Source organism: Salvelinus sp. IW2-2015, linkage group LG36 (genome assembly GCF_002910315.2).
Source record: "Salvelinus sp. IW2-2015 linkage group LG36, ASM291031v2, whole genome shotgun sequence".
NCBI lineage: Eukaryota > Metazoa > Chordata > Actinopteri > Salmoniformes > Salmonidae > Salvelinus > Salvelinus sp. IW2-2015.
The window spans coordinates 15,046,460-15,072,288 of NC_036875.1; the positions used below are offsets into that span (position 1 = coordinate 15,046,460).

The 25,829-nt window shown below is 41.1% G+C and overlaps 1 protein-coding gene across 3 annotated transcripts; it reads left to right on the forward strand.

The window, feature by feature from the left end:
• The first annotated feature begins 2,065 nt into the window (after positions 1 to 2,065).
• On the forward strand, positions 2,066 to 25,159 carry LOC111959606 (EGF-like-domain, multiple 6). 3 transcript variants are annotated; one of them, XM_023981294.3, is made up of 13 exons: positions 2,066 to 2,522; positions 6,740 to 6,846; positions 7,242 to 7,334; positions 8,890 to 9,009; positions 9,129 to 9,248; positions 9,701 to 9,835; positions 9,923 to 10,045; positions 12,122 to 12,190; positions 13,528 to 13,782; positions 19,162 to 19,239; positions 19,332 to 19,427; positions 19,675 to 19,937; positions 24,384 to 25,159. In XM_023981294.3, exons 1-13 carry the CDS (start codon positions 2,449 to 2,451, stop codon positions 24,489 to 24,491), a joined length of 1,641 nt encoding a protein of 546 aa, XP_023837062.1. In that variant the 5' UTR covers positions 2,066 to 2,448; the 3' UTR covers positions 24,492 to 25,159. The 3 variants fall into 3 exon arrangements, with proteins under 3 accessions (XP_023837062.1, XP_023837063.1, XP_023837064.1); XM_023981295.3 differs by having other exon boundaries at positions 19,165 to 19,239; XM_023981296.3 differs by lacking the exon at positions 12,122 to 12,190.
• Positions 25,160 to 25,829: the final 670 nt, after the last annotated feature.

A 25,829-nucleotide genomic window follows, 5' to 3' on the forward strand; every position in this document is an offset into this window, starting at 1 on the left:
ATAATTTCACTTCCTGTGAAATATCATGACATTTGAAGTGTTCCAAAACCACATGATTTTCCATGTTTTCCCCTCCCCACAAAATTCTTGCTTGAGAAATGTATCTTTGCTAAGAAGCCTTTTTTTAATAATTTCAAGTTGAAAACAATCACTGAACTGGTTCTACTCTTTTACGGGCATTTTCTGGTAGAAAACTGAGCGGATCAGGCATAACACATCAACTCTGTTAGCCATAGACAGGCTAGAAATGTTTTAATTATTTTTGTTGTTGGTGAAGCTTGCATTCAACTGCCCCTCCCTGTTGCCCACAACACATTTCCATTGCCCCTGTCACAAGCTGATTTAAGATGTAATCCTCAATCCTGTTACAGTCAACCCTGGTTAGCAACTACTAGGCACTTAATATAGTAAATTTGGTATTTAATAACCTCTTGAGATGGGAAAACATGTTTTTTATGAAGTTGAACAGGTGCTCTTTATGACAGAATGTTTTTTTTTATTTTTACCAATTTACACTGCTCTAAAGGCACCCAAATGGTGGAATGACCCAGTTATGATCAGGTCAATTTAACATAGAATCTGATTCTATGTTATTACTGTTACCCCTTTCTCCTGAATGAGTCGGGAAACATTAACCACTTTTCCAGCCTTCACTTTCTCAGATTTCCGCAGTTAAAAGGACCTCCCCCCCTCAGCTTTGGTTGTGGTTAGGTACAGTACAATATATCCTGCCATGGCAGATAAATCACAGGGTCGTATTTTACAGTTTAACTACACTACCTGACTGTGAAAAGGCTTTCTTCTCCTCATGTGAAAGCAATTTCTGTTGTGCCTCCAAAATCATTGTTTGAAAGCTTGGAGGTAGACTGACTCTTTTGAAGGTGTGGTTCCGTAATATGGGCAATACCGCACAAAGCTTTCAAACATAAAATGTCACTCTCCATAAATCATAAGTTGAGGGGGAAAGAACAGGAGGGGGATGCAGATGTAATAGTGATAATGCACTTTAAGAAAAAAGGGTTCCCCAGGTAGAACCCTTTTGGGTTCCATGTAGAACCCTCTGTGAAAAGGGTGCTACCTGGAACCCAAAAGGGTTCTCCTAGAGGGACAACTGAATAAACCTTTTAGGTTCTAGAAAACACCTTTTTTTCTAAGAGTGTGTAGTTTTTATTGAATTATTGAAAGAGCACTGAGAAGTATCAAAGGCAACTTATTAACAAGTTCAGACATACATTATTTAATCTAAACCCCAAATATGTTGCAAAAGTCATTGTAAACTTAAGCAATTGGATCATAGACATCCAATAGGAAAGGGTAATAGCACATTGCCATGTTTCACTGAATTTAAAGCAAAACCTGACACCCAAACATTCCCACAACACTATTGTCTGTTGTGTATACTGGGGGCATAGCCAGATCTAGACCAGATGTTAGAGTTCACTTTGAAAGTATGCTAACTCATTAAGGGCTTTCATGACTTGAGATTAGCTTCGCTTGAACTTGGTATTAGCATGTGTGAGAGTAGGGCTTTATGGGTGCTGGTCATGAGCAGGACATCAAAGGACCGTGCAGCTCCTAATAACAGGCCTGGTCACGATTGGGCCCTACAATTAACACAGGAGATCCAGCTAATTACCAACCAGGACAATGTCAGAGCAAGGCATGGCATCAAGAGCCAAGATCGATGGAACATGCAAGATAGGAATTTTATCATCATGAAGCAAAAGATAAACACTGTTTTTAACACCAGGTCAGGGCATATAGGTGAAGTTCACAGACCTCCTGTACCTGTATCTGGTATTTAATACTACACTTCCTTATGTACAAGTATAGTCGCAAAGGTGATCACATATCTGTCCCTGCTGGTGAAATATTGCAGGAAAACTATAATCAATCATATGTCTCTGGATTGGGTTTACCAGTATAGATGTCTGGTGCACTCTCCAACATACAGGCTGACCCCCTTCCACTCCTTTTCCCATCCCCTCTACCACTCCAGACTCCTTACCATGCTCACACCCCACTGTCACTCATTGTAATGAAAACCTACCTCTGGAATTTCAGCAGAGAGAGAGAAAGAAAGAGAGAAAGAAAGAGTAGGAGAGAGAGAGTGGCAGAAGGGGAATCAGAGAGAGAGAGAGAGAGTGAGAAGAGAGAAGGAAGAGGAGGATACAGATCACAGAGGCTTCTATCAGGAGAGTGAAAAAGAGTGAGAGAAAAAGAGAGAGAGAAAAGTCTACTTACTAGAGGGGAGTGTGTGTGGTGGGGAAACACCAGACTCAATTGGGACTTGTTCCTGGGCTGGGACCCCTGTGTTAGTGCATGGAGCAATAGCAAGCCCCTGGGAGGAGCAGAGCACAACCGAGCAAGAAACAGAGTGAGTGAGAGCTTCTGTGAGAAACACAGAGAGAGATAGTGAGAGAACGTGAGCTGTACCCAGTGAAAAACATGCAGCCCCTCAGCTGGATCGGTGCACTCTTCTTCCTGTTCTATGTTTCCTCTGGAAGTGCAGACGCCAACAGGTAAGTAAGCAATCAATCAATCAATCCTATGTACTGCTGTAGGAAACGATTGTCAGAKAGATATACATGTTCATACAGTATAATGTAGTTCATGCTGCTGTCATTGTATCTGTTCACTCTGATGCCTGCAGCAGGTGTAAAGCTCAGTGTTTATTGGTATGATTCATCTGGATAGTAGAGCATTCAGTATGGACATTCCATTGCAGGGTCAAGGGAACAGCACTGCAAAAGCAATTGTCACATCCCTAGCTAACACTCCTAGCAGCTACTAGCAGACACAGCTGTGTGTTGTAAGTGTTGTAAATGCATTATATTCCATTACTTATACAGTATTATAAACTGGGTGGTTCGAGCCCTGAATGCTGATTGGTTGACAGCTGTGGTATATCAGACCGTACACTACGGGTATGACAAAACATGTATTTTTACTGCTCTAATTACATTGGTAACCAGTTAATAATAGCCAAAAGGTACCTCTGGGGTTTGTGGTATATGGCCAATATACCTGGGCTGAGGGAGGTATCCAGGCACTTCGCGTTGTGTCGTGCATAAGAACAGCCCTTAGCCATGGTATATTGGCCATATACCACACCCCCTCGTGCCTTATTGCTCAAGTAGAAGTCTCCTCTTATTGAACTGCCATTACCAGTAGCCTGATCCTAACTTTAACTAATGAGACATGTGACAAGCTCATTTTAGTAATTTAGCAGACACTTTTATCCAGGGTGACTCAGTTTAGCTAATGACAATCACAGGCATGTCAGTTGGTTTCAATATGTAATAATGGGAAAAGTGGTGTTTTGGTGCAATGCATGTCCTCACTCTCAGGCTGTCTGCGCCTTGGCCAGGGACTATGTGAGGTATGGGGGCTGTGTCAGCTAAATGTTGCTCATGGCACTGTTAATCACCGAAGGACACCTGTCACACATAGGGGCCCCTAGCCCTTTCCTCCTGTAGGCTATTCTGGTTGATTTCTACCAGGTCTCAGATTCTTCCCGTCCCCTTGAGCCAGGGCTGCTTTTAGGAAGCCATGAGGGGAACGCCAGAATGCCAAATATCTGGGCCATTTGAGTTTGGCACTGGGCTAGAGGTTAGAGGGCTCCTCAGATCAGAAGGTTTCCCCATCCAGATGTGTGCTTCAAAAGCTAAAGTTATTTTATGATCCTTGAGGGTACACTTCAAGCAATGAAAGGGGAAGCAGCAGATTGACATCCCATCCCAATTTAATTTACAGTAAAAATATACGTGCAATTCAATCACTATGCATATAATTTCCAAAGTGCTGACTTGATGACGGTCACTTTAAGTGTAATCGGATGAGGGTCATGAAAATGGAGGGAATAGGTTCCTGCTTGAGTTATTCATGTAACTCTGTAAGGACTTTAAGGAGTGACTGATTAAGTGTAAGTAGAGAGTATAACATGCTCTTTTCCCAATCTGTAACCTACATCCTGTCAGGATGTCTGCTTTCCATAGAGAGMCCACTTTTTCTTCCTATCGGAGGGAGTCGGGGGAATTTTATTTGGCCTGTTAGTTTTCCAAACCACTGCCACAGTGCTATTAGGGTGACAATTAGCTGGGGTGTCTGCAAGGATGCATTTGAGATGCCTATATTAGACTACGTGTTGAAGTCAAATGTCACCAAAAAGTAGCCGGGGATGAGTCCTACAGTGTCTAGCGAAAGTATTCACCCCCCTTGGCATTTCCCTATTTTGTTGCCTTACAACCTGGAATTAAAATAGATTTTTTGAGGGGTTTGTATCATTTTATTTACACAACAATCCTACCACTTTGAAGATGCAAATATTTTTTCTTGTGAAAGAAATAAGACAAAAAAAATGAAAACTTGAGCGTGCAAAACTATTCATCCCCCCCAAAGTCAATACTTTGTAGAGACACCTTTTGCAGCAATTACAGATGCAAGTCTCTATATGTCTCTATAAGCTTGGCACATCTAGCCACTGGGATTTTTGCCCATTCTTCAAGGCAAAACTGCTCCAGCTCCTACAAGTTGGATGGGTTCCGCTGGCGTACAGCAATACTTAAGTCATACCACAGATTCTCAATTRGATTGAGGTCTGGGCTTTGACTAGGCCATTCCAAGACATCTAAATGTTTCCCCTTAAACCACTCAAGTGTTGCTTTAGCAGTATTCTTAGCTTCATTGTCCTGCTGGAAGGTGAACCTCCGTCCCAGTCTCAAATCTCTGGTTTCCCTCAAGAATTTCCTGTATTTAGTGCCATCCATCATTCCTTCAATTCTGACCAGGTTCCTAGTCCCTGCCGATGAAAAAACATCCCCACAGCATGATACTGCCACCATGGTGTTCTCGAGGTGATGAGAGGTGTTGGGTTTGCACCAAACATAGCTTTTTTTTTTTATTGATTTTTTTAGCAAAAAAGCTCAATTTTAGTCTCATCTGACCAGATTACCTTCTTCCATATGTTTGGGGAGTCTCCCATATGCCTTTTGGCAAACACCAAATGTGTTTGCTTATTTCTTTCTTTAAGCAATGGCTTTTTTCTGGCCACTTCCATAAAGCCCAGCTCTGTGGAGTGTACGGCTTAAATTGGTCCTACGGACAGATACTCCGCTGTGGAGCTTTGCAGCTCTTTCAGGGTTACCTTTGGTCTCTTTGTTGCCTCTGATTAATGCCCTCCTTGCCTGGTCCGTGAGTTTGGTGGGCGCCCCTCTCTTGGCAGGTTTGTTATGATGCCATATTATTTCAATTTTTTAATAACAGATTTAATGATGCTTCGTGGGATGTTGAAAGTTTCTGATATTTTTTTATAACCCAACCCTGATCTGTACTTCTCCACAACTTTGTCCCTGACCTGTTTGGAGAGCTCCTTGGTATTCATGGTGCCGCTTGCTTGGTGGTGCCGCCCCTTGCTTAGTGGTGTTGCAGACTCTGGGGCCTTTCAGAACAGGTGTATATATACTGAGATCATGTGACACTTAGATTGCACACAGGTTGACTTTATATTTATTTAATTAATTATGTGACTTCTGAAGGTAATTGGTTGCACCAGATCTTATTTAGGGGCTTCATAGCAAAGGGGGTGAATACATAATCACGCACCACTTTTCCGTTTTTATAGTTTTGAATTTTTTGAAACAAGTTATTTTTTTCATTTCACTTCACCAATTTGGACTATTTTGTGTATGTCCAGTACATGAAATCCAAATAGAAATCCATTAAAATTACAGGTTGTAATGCAACAAAATTGGAAAAACGCGAAGGGGGATGACTACTTTTACAAGGCACTGTACTAATCACCCCAAACAACCTCAAACAGGTACCCCAAAGTACCCCAACTCGTGACTCGACCATTGGTGACTCTGACTTGGACTCGACTCGGACTTAGCCATAGTGACTCGTGACTCGATTCGGACTCGAGCACAATGGACTTGGGACTCAACTCGGATTCGAGGTTAAGTGACTAAAACACTGCCCAAAGTAACCCAAAAACTCCAAACAGGTACCCCAAAGTATGCCAAACAAGCCCAAACATGTAACATGTAACCCAAAGTACCCTATACATACGTGGTCACACAGTCGTGTGTGAACAGGGAGTACAGAAGGGGACTAAGCACACACCCCTGGGGGGGCCCCGTGTGGCACCATATCTAAGCTTTTAAAAATAAACAAGGCATGCATTGTCTGGATGAAGCCTGTGCATTATATTTTATTGGACAATGCACTTGAAATGAAAAAAAGCCTTATTGATCAACATTTGAGCCTCAGGGAATCTGTCAAAGATAATATGTATACTGTAAATAATATAAAAATATGCATTTACGCTTAAATTCTCGCAACTATCTGATTCCCACCTATATTTTCACTACTTGGCTGCATTCTCCTGGGTCAGATCTATAAAAGTTGGAGGTACTTTCAGGTACTCTTGGGTACCTGTTTGGGGTTGTTTGAGGTTGCTTGGTATATTTTGGGGCACCTGGGGTTGTTTGGGGTGCTTTGGAGTACCTGTTTAGGGTTGTTTGTCTTTGGGGGAGGGGTACACTAATTTAGTGATCCAATTATCTTCTCTATTTGATGCATATTTACTGCAAGTTGTGCTTATTTGGGTATTTGTTTTTATTCTGCAATCCATTATCAAGTTATGATCATGATTCAACTGCCCCTCAAGGAATGGAACCAAAGATCTAACAGGGTAGAGCTGTGTATCACCTATTTCCCCTGCCCTTTATGTGCACAGGGTCCGCAGACAAGTCCCTGCCGGTGGCCAACCAGGTGTATGTCGCTTTGGCAGGAGGTTAGAGTGTTGCTATGGCTGGAAAAAGAACAGCAAAGGACAATGTGAAGGTAAGCATCTCAACAAAACAAACTGTGGTTACGTTTAGTCAAAATGTACTGTATTTGACCTTGTCATGTTACTTGTTTGAATGGTGAATAGAAATCTATTTGTATAGCTCTGCTCATCAATTTAACTTTTTCTTTSTTTCGTTGAATGAAAATATTGTATACTGTAAATGGATATTCAATGAATGAAAACCTCAAGTTTAAGAACTCAAATTGTTCTCCACAATAATGGGTTTTCACATTTGTTATTCTTTGTGGCTGGGTATTTTCCTGCACCAGAAGAAATGTGGACTAAATTACCTCTGGGATAGTAAACCTGGCATGTTTGAACCTCAGTGAACCTGCATAACCCCTCTTATTGCCGCTGGTGGTATTTCTCTCCTTGAATGCTTTACCAGCTCAGTGTGAACATGGCTGCAAGCACGGAGAGTGTGTTGGCCCCAACAAATGCAAGTGTTACCAAGGATACACCGGAAAGACGTGCAATCAAGGTCAGTGGGGTAACTAGAGTCAATGGAATGAGGGTCAAAGGTCAGAGAAATGTGAGCCAAAGTGGTCTCTTTATGGAGATCAACTTGCAGCTCAGATTTGTAGCCTGTCTCTGTAGTTATCCCTCTCTACTTCACAAGCCCCTGATGCAGTGCCTTGCAAAAGTATTCACCCCCTTGGCATTTTTCCTATTTTGTTGGATTACAACCTGTAATTTTTATTTTTTATGTAACGTAATGGACATAGACAAACTAGTCCAAATTGGGGAAGTGAAATGAAAAATACAACTTGTTAAAAAAWAWWAAWAATAATAATAAATACGGAAAAGTGGTGCGTGCATATGTATTCACCCCCTTTGCTATGAAGCCCCTAAATAAGATCTGGTGCAACCAATTACCTTGAAGTCACATGATTAATTAAATAAAGTCCACCTGTGTGCAATCTAAGTGTCACATGATCTGTCACGTGATCTCAGTATATATACAACCTGTTCTGAAAGGCCCCAGAGTCTGCAACACCACTAAGCAAACAGCACAAACGAGCAAGAAGTTGTGGAAAAATACAGATCAGGGTTGGGTTATAAAAAAATATCAGAAACTTTGAACATCCCACGGAGCATGGACTGGGAAACTGGTCCGAATTGAAGGAATGATGGATGGCGCTAAATACAGGGAAATTATTGAGGGAAACCTGTTTCAGTCTTCCAGAGATTTGAGACTGGGACGGAGGTTCACCTTCCAGCAGGACAATGACCCTAAGCATACTGTTAAAGCAACACTTGAGTGGTTTAAGGGGAAACATTTAAATGTCTTGGAATGGCCTAGTCAAAGCCCAGACCTCAATCCATTTGAGAATATGTGGTATGAATAAAGATTGCTGTACACCAGCGGAACCCATCCAACTTGAAGGAGCTGGAGTAGTTTTGCCTTGAAGAATGGGCAAAAATCCCAGTGGCTAGATGTGCCAAGCTTATAGAGACATATCCCAAGAGACTTGCATCTGTAATTGCTGCAAAAGGTGGCTCTACAAAGTATTGACTTTGGGGGGGGTGAATAGTTATGCACGCTCAAGTTTTCAGTTTTTTTGTCTTATTTCTTGTTTGTTCCACAAGAAAAATATTTTGCGTCTTCAAAGTGGTAGGAATGTTGTGTAAATAAAATGATACAAACCCCCCMAAAAAACTATTTGAATTCCAGGTTGTAAGGCAACAAAATAGGAAAATGCCAAGGGGGTGAATACTTTCGCAACGCACTGTAAATCACTTGATCATCATGTTGACACCTTTACAGATACCTCAATATTTCAATACCAAACTATACATTTTCTGCTATATAGAATACTTAATCTGGAGAAACCTAAAATGTATTCAATATGTTACCCCTGGGACCATGTAAGATATGATGTCCATGGGACAATTTTCAAGTTTGATGTCTCTGGTGAAGCCAACAGACTTATAGAAGCCACAGGTGCATTATTTCTGATTACAAACTAATATAGTATAGCCATAAATATCCCTGAAGTACATAACTGAGGACGACTGTCTGTCTCTCTGTCCAGATCTGAATGAGTGTGGCCTGAAGCCCCGTCCCTGTGAGCATCGCTGCATGAACACCCATGGCAGCTACATGTGCTACTGCCTCAACGGATACACCCTCATGCCTGATGGCTCCTGTACCAGTGAGTGGGCACTGTAACCCCTACTTTACCTGCTGCTATTCACTCAAGAAATGGTGTTAGTTTTATACTGTACCAGTACTGTTTAAGAAGTTCTCTTTCCTGTGTGAGTGTGTGTATAGACTCCAGGACGTGCTCCCTGGCCCACTGTCAGTATGGCTGTGAGGAGGTACAGGGGGAGATCCGTTGTCTCTGCCCGTCTGCAGGTCTGCAGCTGGGGCCGGACCAGAGGTCCTGCGTGGGTGAGTACCACCACCTTGGACCACCAACCCTGACACTGCAGTATATCACTTCATGAGGAGTTTATGCTGGTTCTCACTGGACCACTCCACCTCATGGATTAGCAGCTACTGAACACAACAGAAGGGGTCAACATGTTGGAGCTTTGTAAAGCTCTGTGAAGCCTCCATTATGTGGTTTCACATTCCTGCTCCATCTCAAGGCTTCTCACATAAGAACTTAATCATCTGTAGCAGCCGGTTGGACAAAATGGGGTAGTGTTTCTTCCCACAWAACTACTTGAGTGGATTGGGAGCCATTGTCCCATTGTGGTGCTAAACTAAAGTGTCAGTCAGGGATGGTTGACATTGATCCAAATATTTAACCCTATGCTTCAATGTAGAAAACAGAACTCGGTCATTCCATGTTTATTCAAATCTGTCCGTCTTCCTCCCTTCCTTCCTTGTGCCTTTAGATATTGATGAATGTGTAACTGGGATGAACCTGTGTCCATACAACAGACAGTGTGTCAACACATTTGGTAGCTACTACTGCAAGTGCCAGAATGGCTACGATCTGACGTATGTTAGTGGGAAATATGACTGTGTAGGTAAGGTATACAATCATTTCACATACACAACAATTTACTTTAAAACAATCTGTGAGGAGATATCAAATCAGTAAATGTATTTTTCAGACAATGACGAGTGTGCGGCCAACACACACAAGTGCAGCCACCATGCAGTCTGTCTGAACACTCAGGGATCCTACAAGTGCAAGTGCAAGCAAGGCTTCCGTGGCAGTGGCTTCGAATGCTCTGGTGAGATCTGAACAGATTTACTATTCATCAATCATCAAAACATTCTTAGAGTAAAAACCATTTGATAGAAAAGTTGTTGATGTGCAAGGGGGCCACAATCGGACAGTGTTTTTTCCCATATTGCATATACTACAGTTGACGTCGGAAGTTTACATACACCTTAGCCAAATACATTTAAACWCAGTTTTTCAAAACTCCTGACATTTAATCTGTGTAAAAATTCCCTGTCTTAGGTCAGTTAGGATCCCCACTTTATTTTAAGAATGTGAAATGTCAGAATAATAGCAGAGAATGATTTATTTCAGCTTTTATTTCTTTCATCACATTCCCAGTGGGTCAGAAGTTTACATACACTCAATTAGTATTTGGTAGCATTGCCTTTAAATAGTTTAACTTGGGCCAAACGTTTCGGGTAGCCTTCCACAAGCTTCCCACAATATGTTGGGTGAATTTGGCTCATTCCTCCTGACAGAGCTGGTGTAACTGAGTCAGGTTTGTAGGCCTCCTTGCTTGCACACGCTTTTTCAGTTCTGCCCACAAATTTTCAATGGGATTGAGGTCAGGGCTTTTTGATGGCCWCTCCAATACCTTGACTTTGTTGTCATTAAGCCATTTTGCCACAACTTTGGAAGTATTATTGGGGTCATTGTCCATTTGGAAGACCCATTTGCGACCAAGCTTTAACTTCCTGACTGATGTCTTGAGATGTTGCTTCAACGTATCCACATCATTTTCCTGCCTCATGATGCCATCTATTTTGTGAAGTGCACCAGTCCCTCCAGCAGCAAAGCACCCCCACAACAAGATGCTGCCACCCCCGTGCTTCACAGTTGGGATGGTGTTCTTCGGCTTGCAAGCATCCCCTTTTTCCTTCAAACAAAATTATGGTCATTAGGGCCGAACAGTTCTATTTTTGTTTCATCAGACCAGAGGACATTTCTCCGTGTGCAGTTGCAAACCGTAGTCTGCCTTTTTTTATGGCGGTTTTGGAGCAGTGGCTTCTCCCTTGCTGAGCGGCCTTCCAGGTTATGTCGATATAGGACTCGTTTTACTGTGGATATAGATACTTTTGTACCTGTTTCCTCCAGCAACTTCACAAGGTCCTTTGCTGTTGTTCTGGGATTGATTTGCACTTTTCGCACCAAAGTACGTTCATCTCTAGGAGACAGAACATGTCTCCTTCCTGAGCCGTATGACGGCTGCGTGGTCCCATGGTGTTTATACTTGCGTACTATTGTTTGTACAGATGAACGTGGTACCTTTCAGGCATTTGAAATTACTCCCAAGGATGAACCAGACTTGTGGAGGTATACAGTTGAGCACTGAGTTTGAAGGTAGCCCTTGAAATACATCCACAGGTACACCTCCAATTGAYTCAAATGATGCCAATTAGCCTATCAGAAGCTTCTAAAGCCATGACATAATTTTCTGGAATTTTCCAAGCTGTTTAAATGCACAGTCAACTTAGTGTATGTAAACTTCTGACCCACTGAAATTGTGATACAGTGAAATAATCTGTCTGTAAACAATTGTTGGAAAAATTACTTGTGTCATGCACAAAGTAGATGTCCTAACTGACTTGCGAAAACTATAGTTTGTTAACAAGAAATTTGTGGAGTGGTYKAAAAATGTGTTTTAATGACTTCAACCTAACTGTATGTAAACTTCCGACTTCAACTATATATTCACCTTTTATATCCGATACAAGAGTGAAAAGTCTCTCAGACAGTTATTTCACTATAGCATATTTTAACTGTGCTCTTAAAACATCAGCACTGCCAAAGCCAGTTTCCTGTTTTCAGACAACCCCTGCACTCTACAGATGTTACTCAGGGAGAGCCCCTGATTCAAATTACACCTGTGTAAATATCTGCTGTTCTACCGAACCCAGCCATCTGAAGGACAGAGGAAAGGAGAGGCATGTCTGTCTGTCTGTCTGTCTGTCTGTCTGTGAGTAGCAGAGGGGCCACAGTGCACTCTCTGAACCAGGCAGTTGGCACTAGCTGATGTAGCCTAGGTGACATGATAGGTGCGCCGTGGCTTTGTGTAAACAAAGATGCCTTTATGTTTTTGTAGTCAAACCCTTTTATCAAAGCTCCTGGGACCAGGGAGACAAAGGCAGTGCAGATGATAATTTCCTCAATGGTGAGATGTGTATGGAATGCAACAAGGCTTTCCACTTCCTCTGTTCGCACCTCGCCCTGCAGCGTCCCCCACCCCCCTCCTACCTACCACTGTTGCTTTGTGAACTCCCCCTTCCTTCCCTCTCATGGCTCAAGGCTGGCTACGTCCTATCCGCACCACACACAGCTTGATCTGCCATGTAGAAGTCAGCATGAAACCATTTTAGACTTTGCAAGCACATACAGTATATATGGCTGAAGCTGGCTGTCATGCTTCCCATGCATGGAGTATGATATTCCTGTCTGTCGTCCTACTCTATGTGCTCATCTTTCATGTCTATGACAACATGTTTACACAAAAGAAATACATGTATTTCAATGAACAAGGTAAGTCTAATTAAGTCTTTAGTCATATCCCAGCTTACCAATTTACTTATGGTTATGCCGAACAATTTCTTTTTTAAATTATGCGATCAAAAACAATACTTAAACATGCTTATTTATATAATGAATATGAGTTTGGAGGGATAAAAATTATTCAAAATTACAGCATTAAACCTCACTTAAAGCATGTCAGACAAAAGTTATACATAAACCTGAACTCGTTCTCCAGTAGATTAGTAAGAATGGCTCACCCCTTGTTAAAACATGGCCTGAAAATTGAACCTTTTTCAAAATATCGCCTTTTTTAAATGATCTTTGTTAATTATATTATGAATAGGAAAGGTGGAGTTATGTCACATGTGCAGCTAACAAAAATATATGTAAATGTTCTATCCAAACTTACAACCAACTGATTACAGCAAAAAATGGAGAAGGTTAGTGGAGGGGGAACTTGTTTGTCTGCCCTTTATTAAAGACAAAAATTGGCACACAAAAAAATTGTCATGAATAGAAAAATAAACCAGTTTTTAAGGACCAAAATGTTGAAATCAGTGCCATAGAGGTTGCAAAAAAGTTGGGGAAGAGAATTTCGATGTGCCGTTTCCATATTGCAACCAACAGAATGTTATGTGTAAGGGGAATACAACCATCTCAGCTCTGCAGATTTAGCATCAATAGATTAATTATTAATTAAAAGATGTAAAAACAACATTATTTTTGTCCATCCATTGGTGGGTGGGCCAATAAAAAATAAATWATAATAATACATAAAAAAAACAAGGTAAGTCATTTAGAAAAATTCCCATGACATACTCTCTGACATGTTTTGGCTTTAAAAAACTATAATTGCTTTATAAACTATAATGGCTGTATAAACACAGGATTTATGCCTAAACTCTTTAAAACTCTATAACTGCATCAGATTCCACCTGTGATTGTAGTTCCAGAGGTCTGAGCTGGTTCTTCTTCCTGCAGCTATCCCAGACTCCCCAGTGAGACCAAGACTGCCAGGAAAGCTGGACAACGAGCAGATCAAGAACGTCATCCCCGAGCCCCAGGTGACCGTCCCCCCTCAGATACGCATGCAGCCCTTCGACTACGATGGCGAGACCTACATCGGTGGCTCAGAGAAGGTGGGCCAGGTGGACTTCACTAATGTAGGGGAGGAAGAAGAGGACGAGGAGGAGGCAGATGTGGACAACCAACTCAATCCAAGAGGAGATGTTTTCAGTAAGCCTCCTTTCCCTAACTCCTCCCCACTAATCCCCCTATTTATTTCCATCGTGGGTGGTCCCAAATCTGATTACACCAACACTGATCATATGGATTTTCACACACCATTACTGCTGTGGTGGTGTGTAGCACTCATAGTTATTCAGAAATACTATCCCCCATTTGCATCAGCTAAATAGGAATGGCAAGAACTTTGTGATGTATACTCTTCTTTTCACTCAGTTATATTTAGGGTTACACATGTTCTATGGCCTCATAGAACACTAAACAGGATGCTCTCAAACACTCAACACTCAGTCAAAGTTAGGTTAGATCACAGGGTTTTTGCTCTATGCCCTGTTCTGTGAGGGTTAGTGTAGCCTACAACGACCCTATGACCCTGCTGCACATCTGTCTACTCTTTCTATTAGCTACCCCCATGCCTTCAGAGACCCACAGTATATCCTCTCTGGACATATTTTACAGATGTCTCAAGACAGGGGGAATTTATGGAGTCTAAGGTCTGGCCTAATTACAGCCCCCCCCCCCCCTCCAAACCTGACTTCACATTTCTCTGGCCGGCTGGCCTCAGGTTTCTTGGCCTTGCTTGAAGGAAGTCTAGTCTTATCTATCTGTCCTATGTATCTCTTGTCAACTGCCAGGGAGTTAAACTCATCGTCGTTGTTAAAATGAAGGGTACTATTTATTAGGTGTCTTTGACATAAACCTGAGGTATACAATAAAACCTATATCGCTTATCAAACACAGTTCTACTTGATATACAAACATATGCATGCACACATGTCTTGGAAACTATGTATAAACAACATCTGAGCTTTTATTTTTTATCTATAGGAGTCAGATGATCCACTGTCACTTGACAGTTTTATTCAGAGACACAAGGACTGGGGAGTGCTTTGGATTCCTTTACAGATCCACGGTTAGCTGGACTAAACGTATGGATTGAGTCCCTTCTGACTCTAACCTTGTTTAAGACATCTCAAAGCTGCAATGTGATGTCAGGCAGTGTAAGCTTGAGGATTACCATTCCACAATAAAAGGTCAGTTCTAAGCCCTGGACCTAAGTGTGTGTCAGGATTCAGCCTGTTGCTTCATGTTCTGGGCACTGAGTAGATCTATGGCTTAGAATGAAAGCTAATTTGCAGTAAGCAGCAGGGTTGGGCTCAAATTAAATTGAGAATGCCTCAAATTCTAGTTCAAATCTTGAATTTGATTTGAAGTAGTACATTTTGAATTAAAATAAATCTAATTTAATTCAGTGAAATTCAATAAAATTCCAATCCCTTTTCTATTCATTATATAGGTGTAGTCTATACAAATATAAATATTCTACATACTGTAAATCATCAAACATGTCGTTATATACGTGCATATCATTTTTGGGGAAACTGTTGAAATGAATGTTCAAGGAAAACATAACAAAACCTGTATGCAAATATTCTAAGTAATTATATTTCATTAATCACTTAAATTCTGTTAAATATGAGGGAAATACTACATTTCCCAGAATGCATTAGTTTAACCCTCAAGATGCCTTTAAAAAGAAGCCAAATAAATGCAATGGTTGCTGGAAATAAAATTGGCTATTCTAAGCACTAAAGTTGAAGGAGTATATGAACATTGTTTTCAGAGAAATGTGATATATTCTTTGGTATCTGGCAGTGTGACCAGTCAGATTCAATTAAACGGTCATGTTCTATGACTGAGTGGAATTTCTTTGAAATGCACTGAATTAAATTCTACTTCCTGTCACTCAAACTCCAATTCTACATCCTGTGGGGTATGTCCAATTAAATTCGAATTTCAACTCATGAGTTGAATGGGAGTCAAATCCAAAATGTTTAATTGAGCCCAACCCTGGTAAGCAGAGAATGGCCTCTTTCACATATTAGATTCACATGTTGTAAATACAACACATCCTGTGAGGTATAAATAGCTAATGTGGTTGGAGGACAAGACAACAACACATTAGCTTACGCTAGAAGAGATCTTCCAGTGTTATGTGTTACCTCCAACCCTAAATAAGATGTAGCAAGAGAGTGAATATATTCAACCATGAAGTTGAACTAAGTTACTGTTAAATGCATTAGTGTAAAGTACTTAAGTAAAAATACTTTAAAGTACTCCTTAAGTCGTTTTTGGGTGGTATTTATATCTATTTTGAATGCTTAGCAGGACAAATGGTCAAATTCACGCACTTATCAAGAGAACACATGGTCATCCCTACTGCCTCTGGCCTGGCGGACTCACTAAACACAAATTAATATTTTGTAAATAATCTCTGAGTTCCCCTGACTATCCATAAATTCTAAAAACAAGAAAATGGTATTAAGCAATCTGCTTTGCTTAATATAAGGAATTGTAAGTGATTTACATTTTTACTTTTGATACTTAAGTATATTTTAGCAATTACATTTACTTTTGATACTTAAGTATATTTAAAACCAAATACTTTTAGACTTTTACTCAAGTAGTATTTTACTGGCTGACATTCACTTTTACTTGAGTAACTTTCTATAAAGGTATCTATACATTTACTCAAGAATGACAACGTGGTACTTTTTCCACCACTGGTTAAATGCTGTGTATAGTTCAGTACATGCTCTACGCATGTTGGTTGATGTAATAAACTAGATCTGGTCCTAGTGTTTGAAAGAGTATTCTGTTTCACCCCTGTCATTTGCCATTGAAAGGAGACTAAGGCCAGAAAAACAGCTGTGCTGAATAGCAGTGTGACAATCCCACACAGCCAAGCCTGGGAAAGAGGTGGACGCACTGAGGCCATCAGTCAAACTGTCAAACAGAATAACTTCTCTAACCTTCTCTGGCCATGGGCTGAAACTGAAAGTTGAAAAGCAAGTAGAAACCCTTGAGAGAAGATCATTTCATTTGACTTGTGGGAAATAAATATATTTTTTTCTCTATTTAACTTTTTGGGGATAGGGGGCAGTATTCGGAGGTTTGGATGACTGAGGTGCCCAAAGTAAACTGCCTGCTACTCAGGCCTAGAAGCTAGGATATGCATATAATTGCTAGATTTGGATAGAAAACACTCAAGTCTCCAAAACCGTTAAAATAATGTCTGTGAGTATAACAGAACTGATATGACAGGTGAAAACCTGAGAAATCCATCCAGGAAGTGCTATTGTTTTGAAATGCCTGTTTTTCCATTGAAAGCCTATCCACCATTCAAAGACTTATGACACAGTTCGYGATCCCTATGGCTTCCACTATATGTGGCCAGTCTTTAGGCATTGTTTCAGGCTTTTACTCTGAAAAATGAGGGAGAAACACCACTTTCAATGAGAGGCCAGTGGAAATTTCCAGAGATGTGTCCTGCGCGATCCCGAGAGCGCGCCTTTCTTGTTTTTCCTTTTCTATTGACGAAGCTATTGTCCGGTTGAAATATGATCGATTATTTATGACAAACAACCTGAGGATTGATTATAAACATCGTTTGACATGTTTCTACAAACTTTTATGGTATTTTTTAGATTTTTCGTCTGCCTGCTGTGACCGCGCTTTGTGCCAATGGACTACTGAACAAAACGCTCGAACAAAACTGAGGTTTTTGGACATAAACAGGGACTTTATCGAACAAAACAAACATTTATTGTGTAACATGGAGTCTTGTGAGTGCAAGCATACGAAGATCATCAAAGGTAGGTGATAAATTCTATCGCTATTTCTGATTTTTGTTACTCCTCTGCTTGGCTGGTTACTGTTTGTAATGATTTGTCTCCTGGGCGCTGTTCTCAGATAATTGCATGGTTTGCTTTCACCGTAAAGCCTTTTTGAAATCTGACACAGCGGTTGGATTAACAAGACGTTTATCTTTCAGCTGATGTATGACACTTGTATGTTTTAGGAATTTTTATTAGGAGTATTTCTGTTTTTGAATTTGGCACTCTGCAATTTCACTGGCTGTTGTCGAGGTGGGACGCTGCCGTCCCACCTATCCCAAAGAAGTTTTAACTAGGCAAGTCAGTTCAGAACAAGCTATTTTCAATGACGGCCAAGGAACAGTGGGTTACATTGTTCAGGGGCAGAATGACAGATTTGTACCTTGTCAGCTTGGGGATTCTAACTTGCAACCTTTTGGTTTCTAGTCCAACGCTCTAACCACTGCCGCCCCGGCATATCATGAGGAACACAGGACGTTGGGGGCATCTTAATTGGAGGATGAGCTGGTGGTAATTGCTGGAGCGGAATGGGTGGAATGGTTTCAAATACATCAAACACAGGTATTGATGCCATTCTATTCGCTCTGTTCCAGCCATTATTATGAGCCATCCACTGCTGAGGAGATACCGTAGCATAGAGATGAGTATAATGAGGCCAGGATGCATAAAAGCAATGAAATATGCCTTTCATGCCAAATCGATCCTTTTGTGCAGATACAACATAGATACAACAGACAGTGGAGTTCATAGCTCTTGGGATAAAACACACATGCCTTTAAGTTGCCTCTGTAGCTATTTGGTTTAGATAGCTAGGATTATTATTATTGGCTCTTCATCTTAAGATGAGTGTGGGCAAAGGATCACACGTGATGGTATGCCTCTCAGTGAGACAGTAACAAGGCTGCCTTTCGCCGCTAATGTTGATCTCTTTAAGGAAACAAGTGAGACAGCAGCCTGAGCCTTCGTCAGGATGACTCAAATAGCAAGAGGAGACAGGCCCTGAGACATTCATCAGCTCCATGGAGGAATTCCACTCTGCCGCCATGTGAGCGCCTTGGGATACACACAGCTCTCCCTGCGCCTCTACTCCCCATCCACTAGGGGGGGGGGGGGGGTGCAGAGACTCCAAGCCTTTTATTATCATCCCCCAGAACAGCTGTTGAGCAAACAGACCTGACTCCCTGACAGAGAGAGTCTGTCATCAGCTCCTCAAATCCCCTCAAACACCAACCCACTCTGGCTGGGCAGGTTCAATTAGCAAAGCCGCTGTACATCTGGTTGTCTAGAGCAACTCAGTGAAGGGGGAAGTTTCTTGGGAGAGCTTTAAGATGCTTCAGTTATAATATCCTAAATGTCAACAGGGCAGGCTTCCACTTGTAGGCTTCCACTTCCCTGACTGGCTTTTGTTTTATGATGGGAAATCTTTCCACTGCATAATCATCTGGATGATCTCCATGGACCACATATCTTCAGAAGAATGCTTGGATCTGAAATGCCTTGTTTTGATAGAGCAATATTAAGCATTCATAACTGTTTAGACAAGGTTATACATACACACTAATCAAGGTGGTTAATATCCTGTTTCAATATGTCTTGTCTTATGTCTGGTCTTTTTGTGCTTTCAGCAGAAGTGAACTACATTATCTTGACATTTGATGGACCATATCATAACGGAGTTCTCTCTCTCCCAAAGCAGTTCCAGAGGACTTTGAGTCGGTATTTGGTCCTCCAACAGAAGTCAAAGAGATTGAAATAACTTCAGCCCAGGAAGGTAATCCTTGGTTAAGTTGTTGACATAAGGTGGGTAATAAAGAATACCTTTCTAATTACTGTGAATCGTTGACATCTGACTGTGCCTTCCAGAGTTCTTCATGGACTGCAACTTTGATCAGGGTGCTTGTGAGTGGGTGCAGGACAAGGACGATAACGTTGACTGGAGCGTGTCCTACCATGAAAACGGTACATAGCATAATGCTAATGGGGCATTAATAGTATTTCTACCTCCTATATTTGCCTTGTAGATGCATATATGTTTATACAATGACCGATAAGGTAAATATTTTATTATCCACATGATCATCTGAATCTATCTTCCAGAAGTTGCTCTTTGCTGTGCTTAATCTATGTATTCCCAAATAGCTGTTAGTAATACGTTAACGACTATCACTGATCAGCCTGTGTCCACTCCCTGATCCCTAACCCCCAGGTATGGAGTACTACATGGCTATGAGTGGTCTTCTGGGGGAGAAGAAGGACCAGGCTAGGCTAAAACTGCTCCTCAGTGACCGGGCCAAACAGGGAAGCTTCTGCCTCACCTTCAACTACCGCGTCACTGGAAACCAGGTGGGCTCGCTGCGGGTGCTGCTGAACAACAATGCCTACCCGGTGTGGGAGCAGAGCCGCAGCCAAGACCAGGAGTGGCAGACAGAACTGCTCACTGTGGCCTGGAAGAACCAGGCCCCAGAATCTGTAAGTTACCATTCCATTCAAACGCCTAGAATGATAAAGGACACATAGAATGCTGACAATGTCAGCAGATAATGGTACAGTGCATTCAGAAAGTATTCAGACCCCTTCTTACATTACAGCGCTATTCTTGAATTAATTGTTTTCCTCATCTACACCCAATACCCCAAAACGATAAATTGAAAACAGGTGTTTAGGATTTTTGCTAATTTATATATTTTTTTTAACAGCAATACCTTTTTTACATACAGTACCAGTCAAAAGTTTGGACACCTACTTATTCAATGTTTTTCCTTTATTTTTACTATTTTGAAGATTGTAGAATAATAGGGAAGACATCAAAACTATGAAATAACACATGGAATCATGTACTAACCAAAAAAGTATATATATATATATTTGAGATTCTTCAAAGTAGCCACCCTTTGCCTTGATGACAGCTTTGCACACTCTTGGCATTCTCTCAACCAGAGAATTCCTAGGCCGTCTTTGTAAATAAGAATTTGTTCTTAACTGACTTGCCTAGTTAAATAAAAATAAATAAATAAAAACTGCTTCATGAGGTAGTCACCTGGAATGCATTTCAATTAACAGGTGTGCCTTAAGTTCATTTGTGGAATTTCTTTCCTTCTTAATGCATTTGAGCCAATCAGTTGTGTTATGACAAGGTAGGGTGGTATATAGAAGATAGCCCTATTTGGTAAAAGACCAAGTCCATATTATGGCAAGAACAGCTCAAATAAGCAAAGAGAAACGACAGTCCATCGTTACTTTAAGACATGAAGGTCAGTCAATCTGGAAAATTTCAAGAATTTTCTTCAAGTGCAGTCGTAAAAACCATCAAGCTCTATGATGAAACTGGCTCTCATGAGGACCGCCACAGGAAAGGAAGACTCAGAGTTACCTCTGCTGCAGAGGATAAGTTCATTAGAGTTAACTGCACCTCAGATTGCAGCCCAAATAAATGCTTCACAGAGTTCAAGTAACAGACACATCTCAACATCAACTGTTCAGAGGAGACTGCGTGAATCAGGCCTTCATGGTCGAATTGCTGCAAAGAAATATGTGGGAACTCCTTCAAGACTGTTGGAAAAGCATTCCTCATTAAGTCGGTTGAGAGAATGCCAAGAGTATGCAAAGCTGTCATCAAGGCAAAGGGTGGTTACTTTGAAGAATCTCAAATATATATATATATACTTTTTTGGTTAATACATGATTCCATATGTGTTATTTCATGGGTTTGATGTCTTCACTATTATTCTACAATGTAGAAAATAGTAAAAATAAAGAAAAACCCTTGAATGAGTAGGTGTGTCCAAACTTTTGACTGGTACTGTAAGGATTCAGACCCTTTGCTATGAGACTCGAAATTGAGCTCAGTTTCAGCTTGTTTCCCTTGATCAAGCTTGTTTCCATTGACCTTGAGATGTTTCTTGATTGGAGACCTCCTGTGGTAAATTCAATTGATTGGACATGATTTGGAAAGTTCTGCCCACACCTGTCTATAAAAGAACCCACAGTTGACAGTGCATGTCAGAGCAAAAAAACAGCCATGAGGTCGCAGGAATTGTCTGTAGAGCTCCGAGACAGGATTGTGTCAAGGCACAGATCTGGGGAAGGGTAACAAAACATTTCTGCAGCATTGAAGGTCCCCAAGAACACAGTGCCCCCATCATTCTTAAATGGAAGAAGTTTGGAACCACCAAGACTCTTCCTGAAGCTGCCCCCCCCCCCCCCCCCCAGCCAAACTGAGCAATCGGGGAGAAGGTCCTTGGTCAGGGAGGCGACCAAGAACCCGATGGTCACTCTGACAGAGCTCCAGAGTTCTCTGTGGAGATGGGAGAACCTTCCAGAAGGACAACCATCTCTGCACCAATCAGGCCTTTATGGTAAGTGGCCAGACGGCAGCCACTCCTCAGTAAAAGACACATGACAGCCAGCTTGGAGTTTGCCAAAAGGCACCTAAAAGACTCTCAGACATGAGAAACAAGATTCTCTGGTCTGATGAACCAAGAACTCTTTGTCCTGAATGCCAAGCGTCACGTCGGGAGGAAACCTAGCACCATCCCTACAGTGAAGAATGGTGGGTGCAGCATCATGCTGTGGGGATGTTTTTCAGCAGCAGGGACTGGGAGACTAGACAGTATCGAGGGAAAGATGAATGGAGCAAAGTACCGAGAGATCTTTGATGAAAACCTGCTCCAGAGCGCTCAGGACCTCCGACTGGAGTGACGGTTCACCTTCCAACAGGACAACGACCCTTAGTACACAGCCAAGACAACTTGAACCCGATTGAACATCTCTGGAGAGAACTGAAAATAGCTGTGCTGAGACGCTCCCCATCCACCTGACAGAGCTTGAGCGGATCTGCAGAGAAGAACGGGATAAACTCCCTAAATACAGGTGTGCCAAGCTTGTAGCCTCATACCCAAGAAATTTGAGGCTGTAATCACTGCCAAAAGGTGCTTAACAAAAAGTACTGAGTAGAGGGTCTGAATACTTATGTACAGTGGAAGTCGTAAGTTTACATACACTTATCCAAATACATTTAAACTCAGTTTTTCACAATTTCTGACATTTAATCCTAGTCAAAAGGTTCCCTGTCTTAGGTCAGTTAGGATCATCACTTTATTTTAAGAATGTGAAATGTCAGAATAATAGTAGAGAGAATTATTTATTTCAGCTTTTATTTCTTTCATCACATTTCCAGTGGGTGAGAGGTTTACATACACTCAATTAGTATTTGGTAGCACTGCCTTTTAATTATTTAATTTGGGTCTATCATTTCGGGTAGCCTTCCACAAGCTTCCACAAGAAGTTGGGTGAATTTTGGCCCATTCCTCCTGACAGAGCTGGTGTAACTGAGTCAGGTTTGTAGGCCTCCTTGCTCGCACACGCTTTTTCAGTTCTTCCCACAGATTTTCTAGAGGATTGAGGTCAGGGCTTTGTGATGGCCACTCCAATACCTTGACTTTGTTGTCCTTAAGCCATTATACCACAAATTTGGAAGTATGCTTGAGGTCATTGTCCATTTGGAAGACCCATTTGCGACCAAGCTTTAACTTCCTGACTGATGTCTTGATATGTTGCTTCAATATATCCACACAATTTTCATCCCTCATGATGCCATCTATTTTGTGAAGTGCACCAGTCCCTCCTGCAGCAAAGCACCCCCCACAACATGCTTCACGGTTGGGATGGTGTTCTTCGGCTTAAGAGCATCCCCCTTTTTCCTCCAAACATAACGATGGTCATTATGGCCAAACAGTTCTATTTTTGTTTCATCAGACCAGAGGACATTTCTCCAAAAAGTACGATCTTTGTCCCCATGTGCAGTTGCAAACCGTAGTCTGGCTTTTTATGGCGGTTTTGGATCAGTGGCTTCTTCCTTGCTGAGCTGCCTTTCAGGTTATGTCGATATAGGACTCGTTTTACTGTGGATATAGATACTTTTGTACCCGTTTCCTCCAGCAACTTCACAAGGTCCTTTGCTGTTAATCCGGGATTGATTTGCACTTTTCGCACCAAAGTACGTTCATCTCTAGAAGACAGAACGCGTCTCCTTCCTGAGCGGTATGATGGCTGTGTGGTCCCATGGTGTTTATGCTTGCGTACTATTGTTTGTACAGATGAACGTGGTACCTTTCAGGCATTTGGAAATTGCTCCCAAGGATGAACTAGACTTGTGGAGGTCTACAATTTTGTTTCTGAGGTCTTGGCTGACTTCTTTTGATTTTCCCATGATGTCAAGCAAAGAGGCACTGAGTTTGAAGGTAGGCCTTGAAATACATCCACAGATACACCTCCAATTGACTCAAATGATGTCAATTAGCCTATCAGAAGCTTCTAAAGTCATGACATCATTTTCTGGAATTTTCCAAGCTGTTWAAAGGCACAGTCAACTTAGTGTATGTAAACTTCTGACCCACTGGAATTGTGATACAGTGAGTTATAAGTGAAATAATCTGTCTGTAAACAATTGTTGGAAAACATGTACTTGTGTCATGCACAAAGTACATGTCCTAACCGACTTGCCGAAACTATAGTTCGTTAACAAGACATTTATGGAGTGGTTGAAAAACAGGTTTTAATGACTCCATCCTAAGTGTATGTAAACTTCTGACTTCAACTGAAAATTTAATATTTTGGTTTGTATATTTCTGCTTTGTCATTATGGGGTATTGTGTGAGATTGATGAGGGAAAAACAATTCAATCAATTTTAGAATAAGGCTGTGACGTAACAAAATGTGGAAAAGTCAAGGGGTCTGAGTACTTTACCAATACACTGTATGTTCTATGATTGCCGTATTTACTAGCACAAGGTTTAGAGAGGTTTTTAATTTAATCACCACACTTGCCAATATGACCACTGCCGAAGCAAACAAGATACACTACACAAGTCCCAATTTCCAAAACATCTCATCAACATCTTTGCTCTCATTCTGCAGATCATCTTTGAAGCTGAGCGTGGGAATCGAGTTATGGGAGAGATTGGGCTGGACAACGTGGTGCTGACCTCAGGCGCCTGTCAAGAGGAAGGCGCTGCCATCTTTTAAACTGCTCAACTCAGTGACACCATAGAATCAGTCCACTGTGTTTAACTCACAGCTCAGAGGCAGAGCAGAAGTCTCTACCTTTAGTCTGCTCTTTTCAGAGAACACGCACACATCTTCCTAATCCCAAACTAAAGGTGTATTTTTGCTGTACTGTATGTGCAACAAGTATTGTTCAGCCGTCCACATTGGAAAGTGTTGCATAAGAGTTTGAGCAATGGTATGTGGAGGGATTTCTGCACGTTTACGAGACTCTGCTTTTGAACTTTTCTGTTAATTTGAGCCACCAAGACAAAGAGTAATGTCCAGAAATAAATGATCCGACACATATATACAGTGCGGATTTCAATGTTCACAAATACTTTTCATTTATTCAATTATTTTCACATTAAATATCAGATTTTTATATGTGCGAATATGGCATGTCTACAAAAAACAAAATTGTGTTGCTTTTTCATTTTTAAGTGATAGTGAAATACTGCAAGAAAGAAATAAGATATACTAAGATATGCAACTTGTAGTTATGTGAAATCAAAATATGAATATTAGATTAATCAAGAAGTCTTCACTTGAAGGTTACTCGGTTCTTAAGATCATATGTGTATGTAACAATGAATAAACTGCTGTAAATTGTGCTTTCATATCGTAATACATAAATGTTTTTATAAGGACTCTGTCCATATTTCATTCTAATGGTCTTTGCTTGTGGTCACCAGCTGATTGTCTGAGGCCATGTATACTAAAACGGTCACAACCTCTCACACACCAAGCTTGATCTGTCATAACTGCTAGATATTAGTGAGCGATTAACCAAAATTTCTGTTATTTGTAGGTTTTTAAACTACTAATTATTGATGTCGGTTCAATTATTTGAATTCCATTACTTAAAAAATAATAATCTGTGAGCTAGATGCACAGTTTCTCGACAGATAAATCAGATTAAACTAGGACTGTGCGATGTAGTAGGGAGTTGTAGTTTCCAACTGGCCAATATTCAATATAGTTTAGCGCAGAAAACATGGTATTTAACTACAATGACCATAATCCATTGAGCCCGCCTACTTGTCTCTTCTGTGTGGAGCAGACACAGAGATGGAGAGAAGAGAGAATACGTGATTGAGAGGGACAGAAAGCAGTTGCTTCACAAGGTATTTCTACCAACTATTAAGTGATTAATAGTTGGTATTCAGCAGTCAYAAAAGTATGCCTTATATACTATGAACTACTAAAATAGTGATTTTGTCAGACAGTATAGGCAGCAGCTCTATTCATGGGTTGCATGTTTTTTCACAATATTGTTTTGAACGTTATTGTTGAGTATTCTATTCAATGCATTGTCAA

Bases quoted from the DNA above. Each gene is read 5' to 3' on its own strand.
- LOC111959606 (XM_023981294.3), top strand. From the start codon at position 2,449: ATGCAGCCCCTCAGCTGGATCGGTGCACTCTTCTTCCTGTTCTATGTT. The intron at 2,523-6,739 runs GTAAGTAAGCAA...TTATGTGCACAG, and splicing joins GGAAGTGCAGACGCCAACAG to GGTCCGCAGACAAGTCCCTG. The intron at 19,938-24,383 runs GTAAGTTACCAT...CTCATTCTGCAG, and splicing joins AGAACCAGGCCCCAGAATCT to ATCATCTTTGAAGCTGAGCG.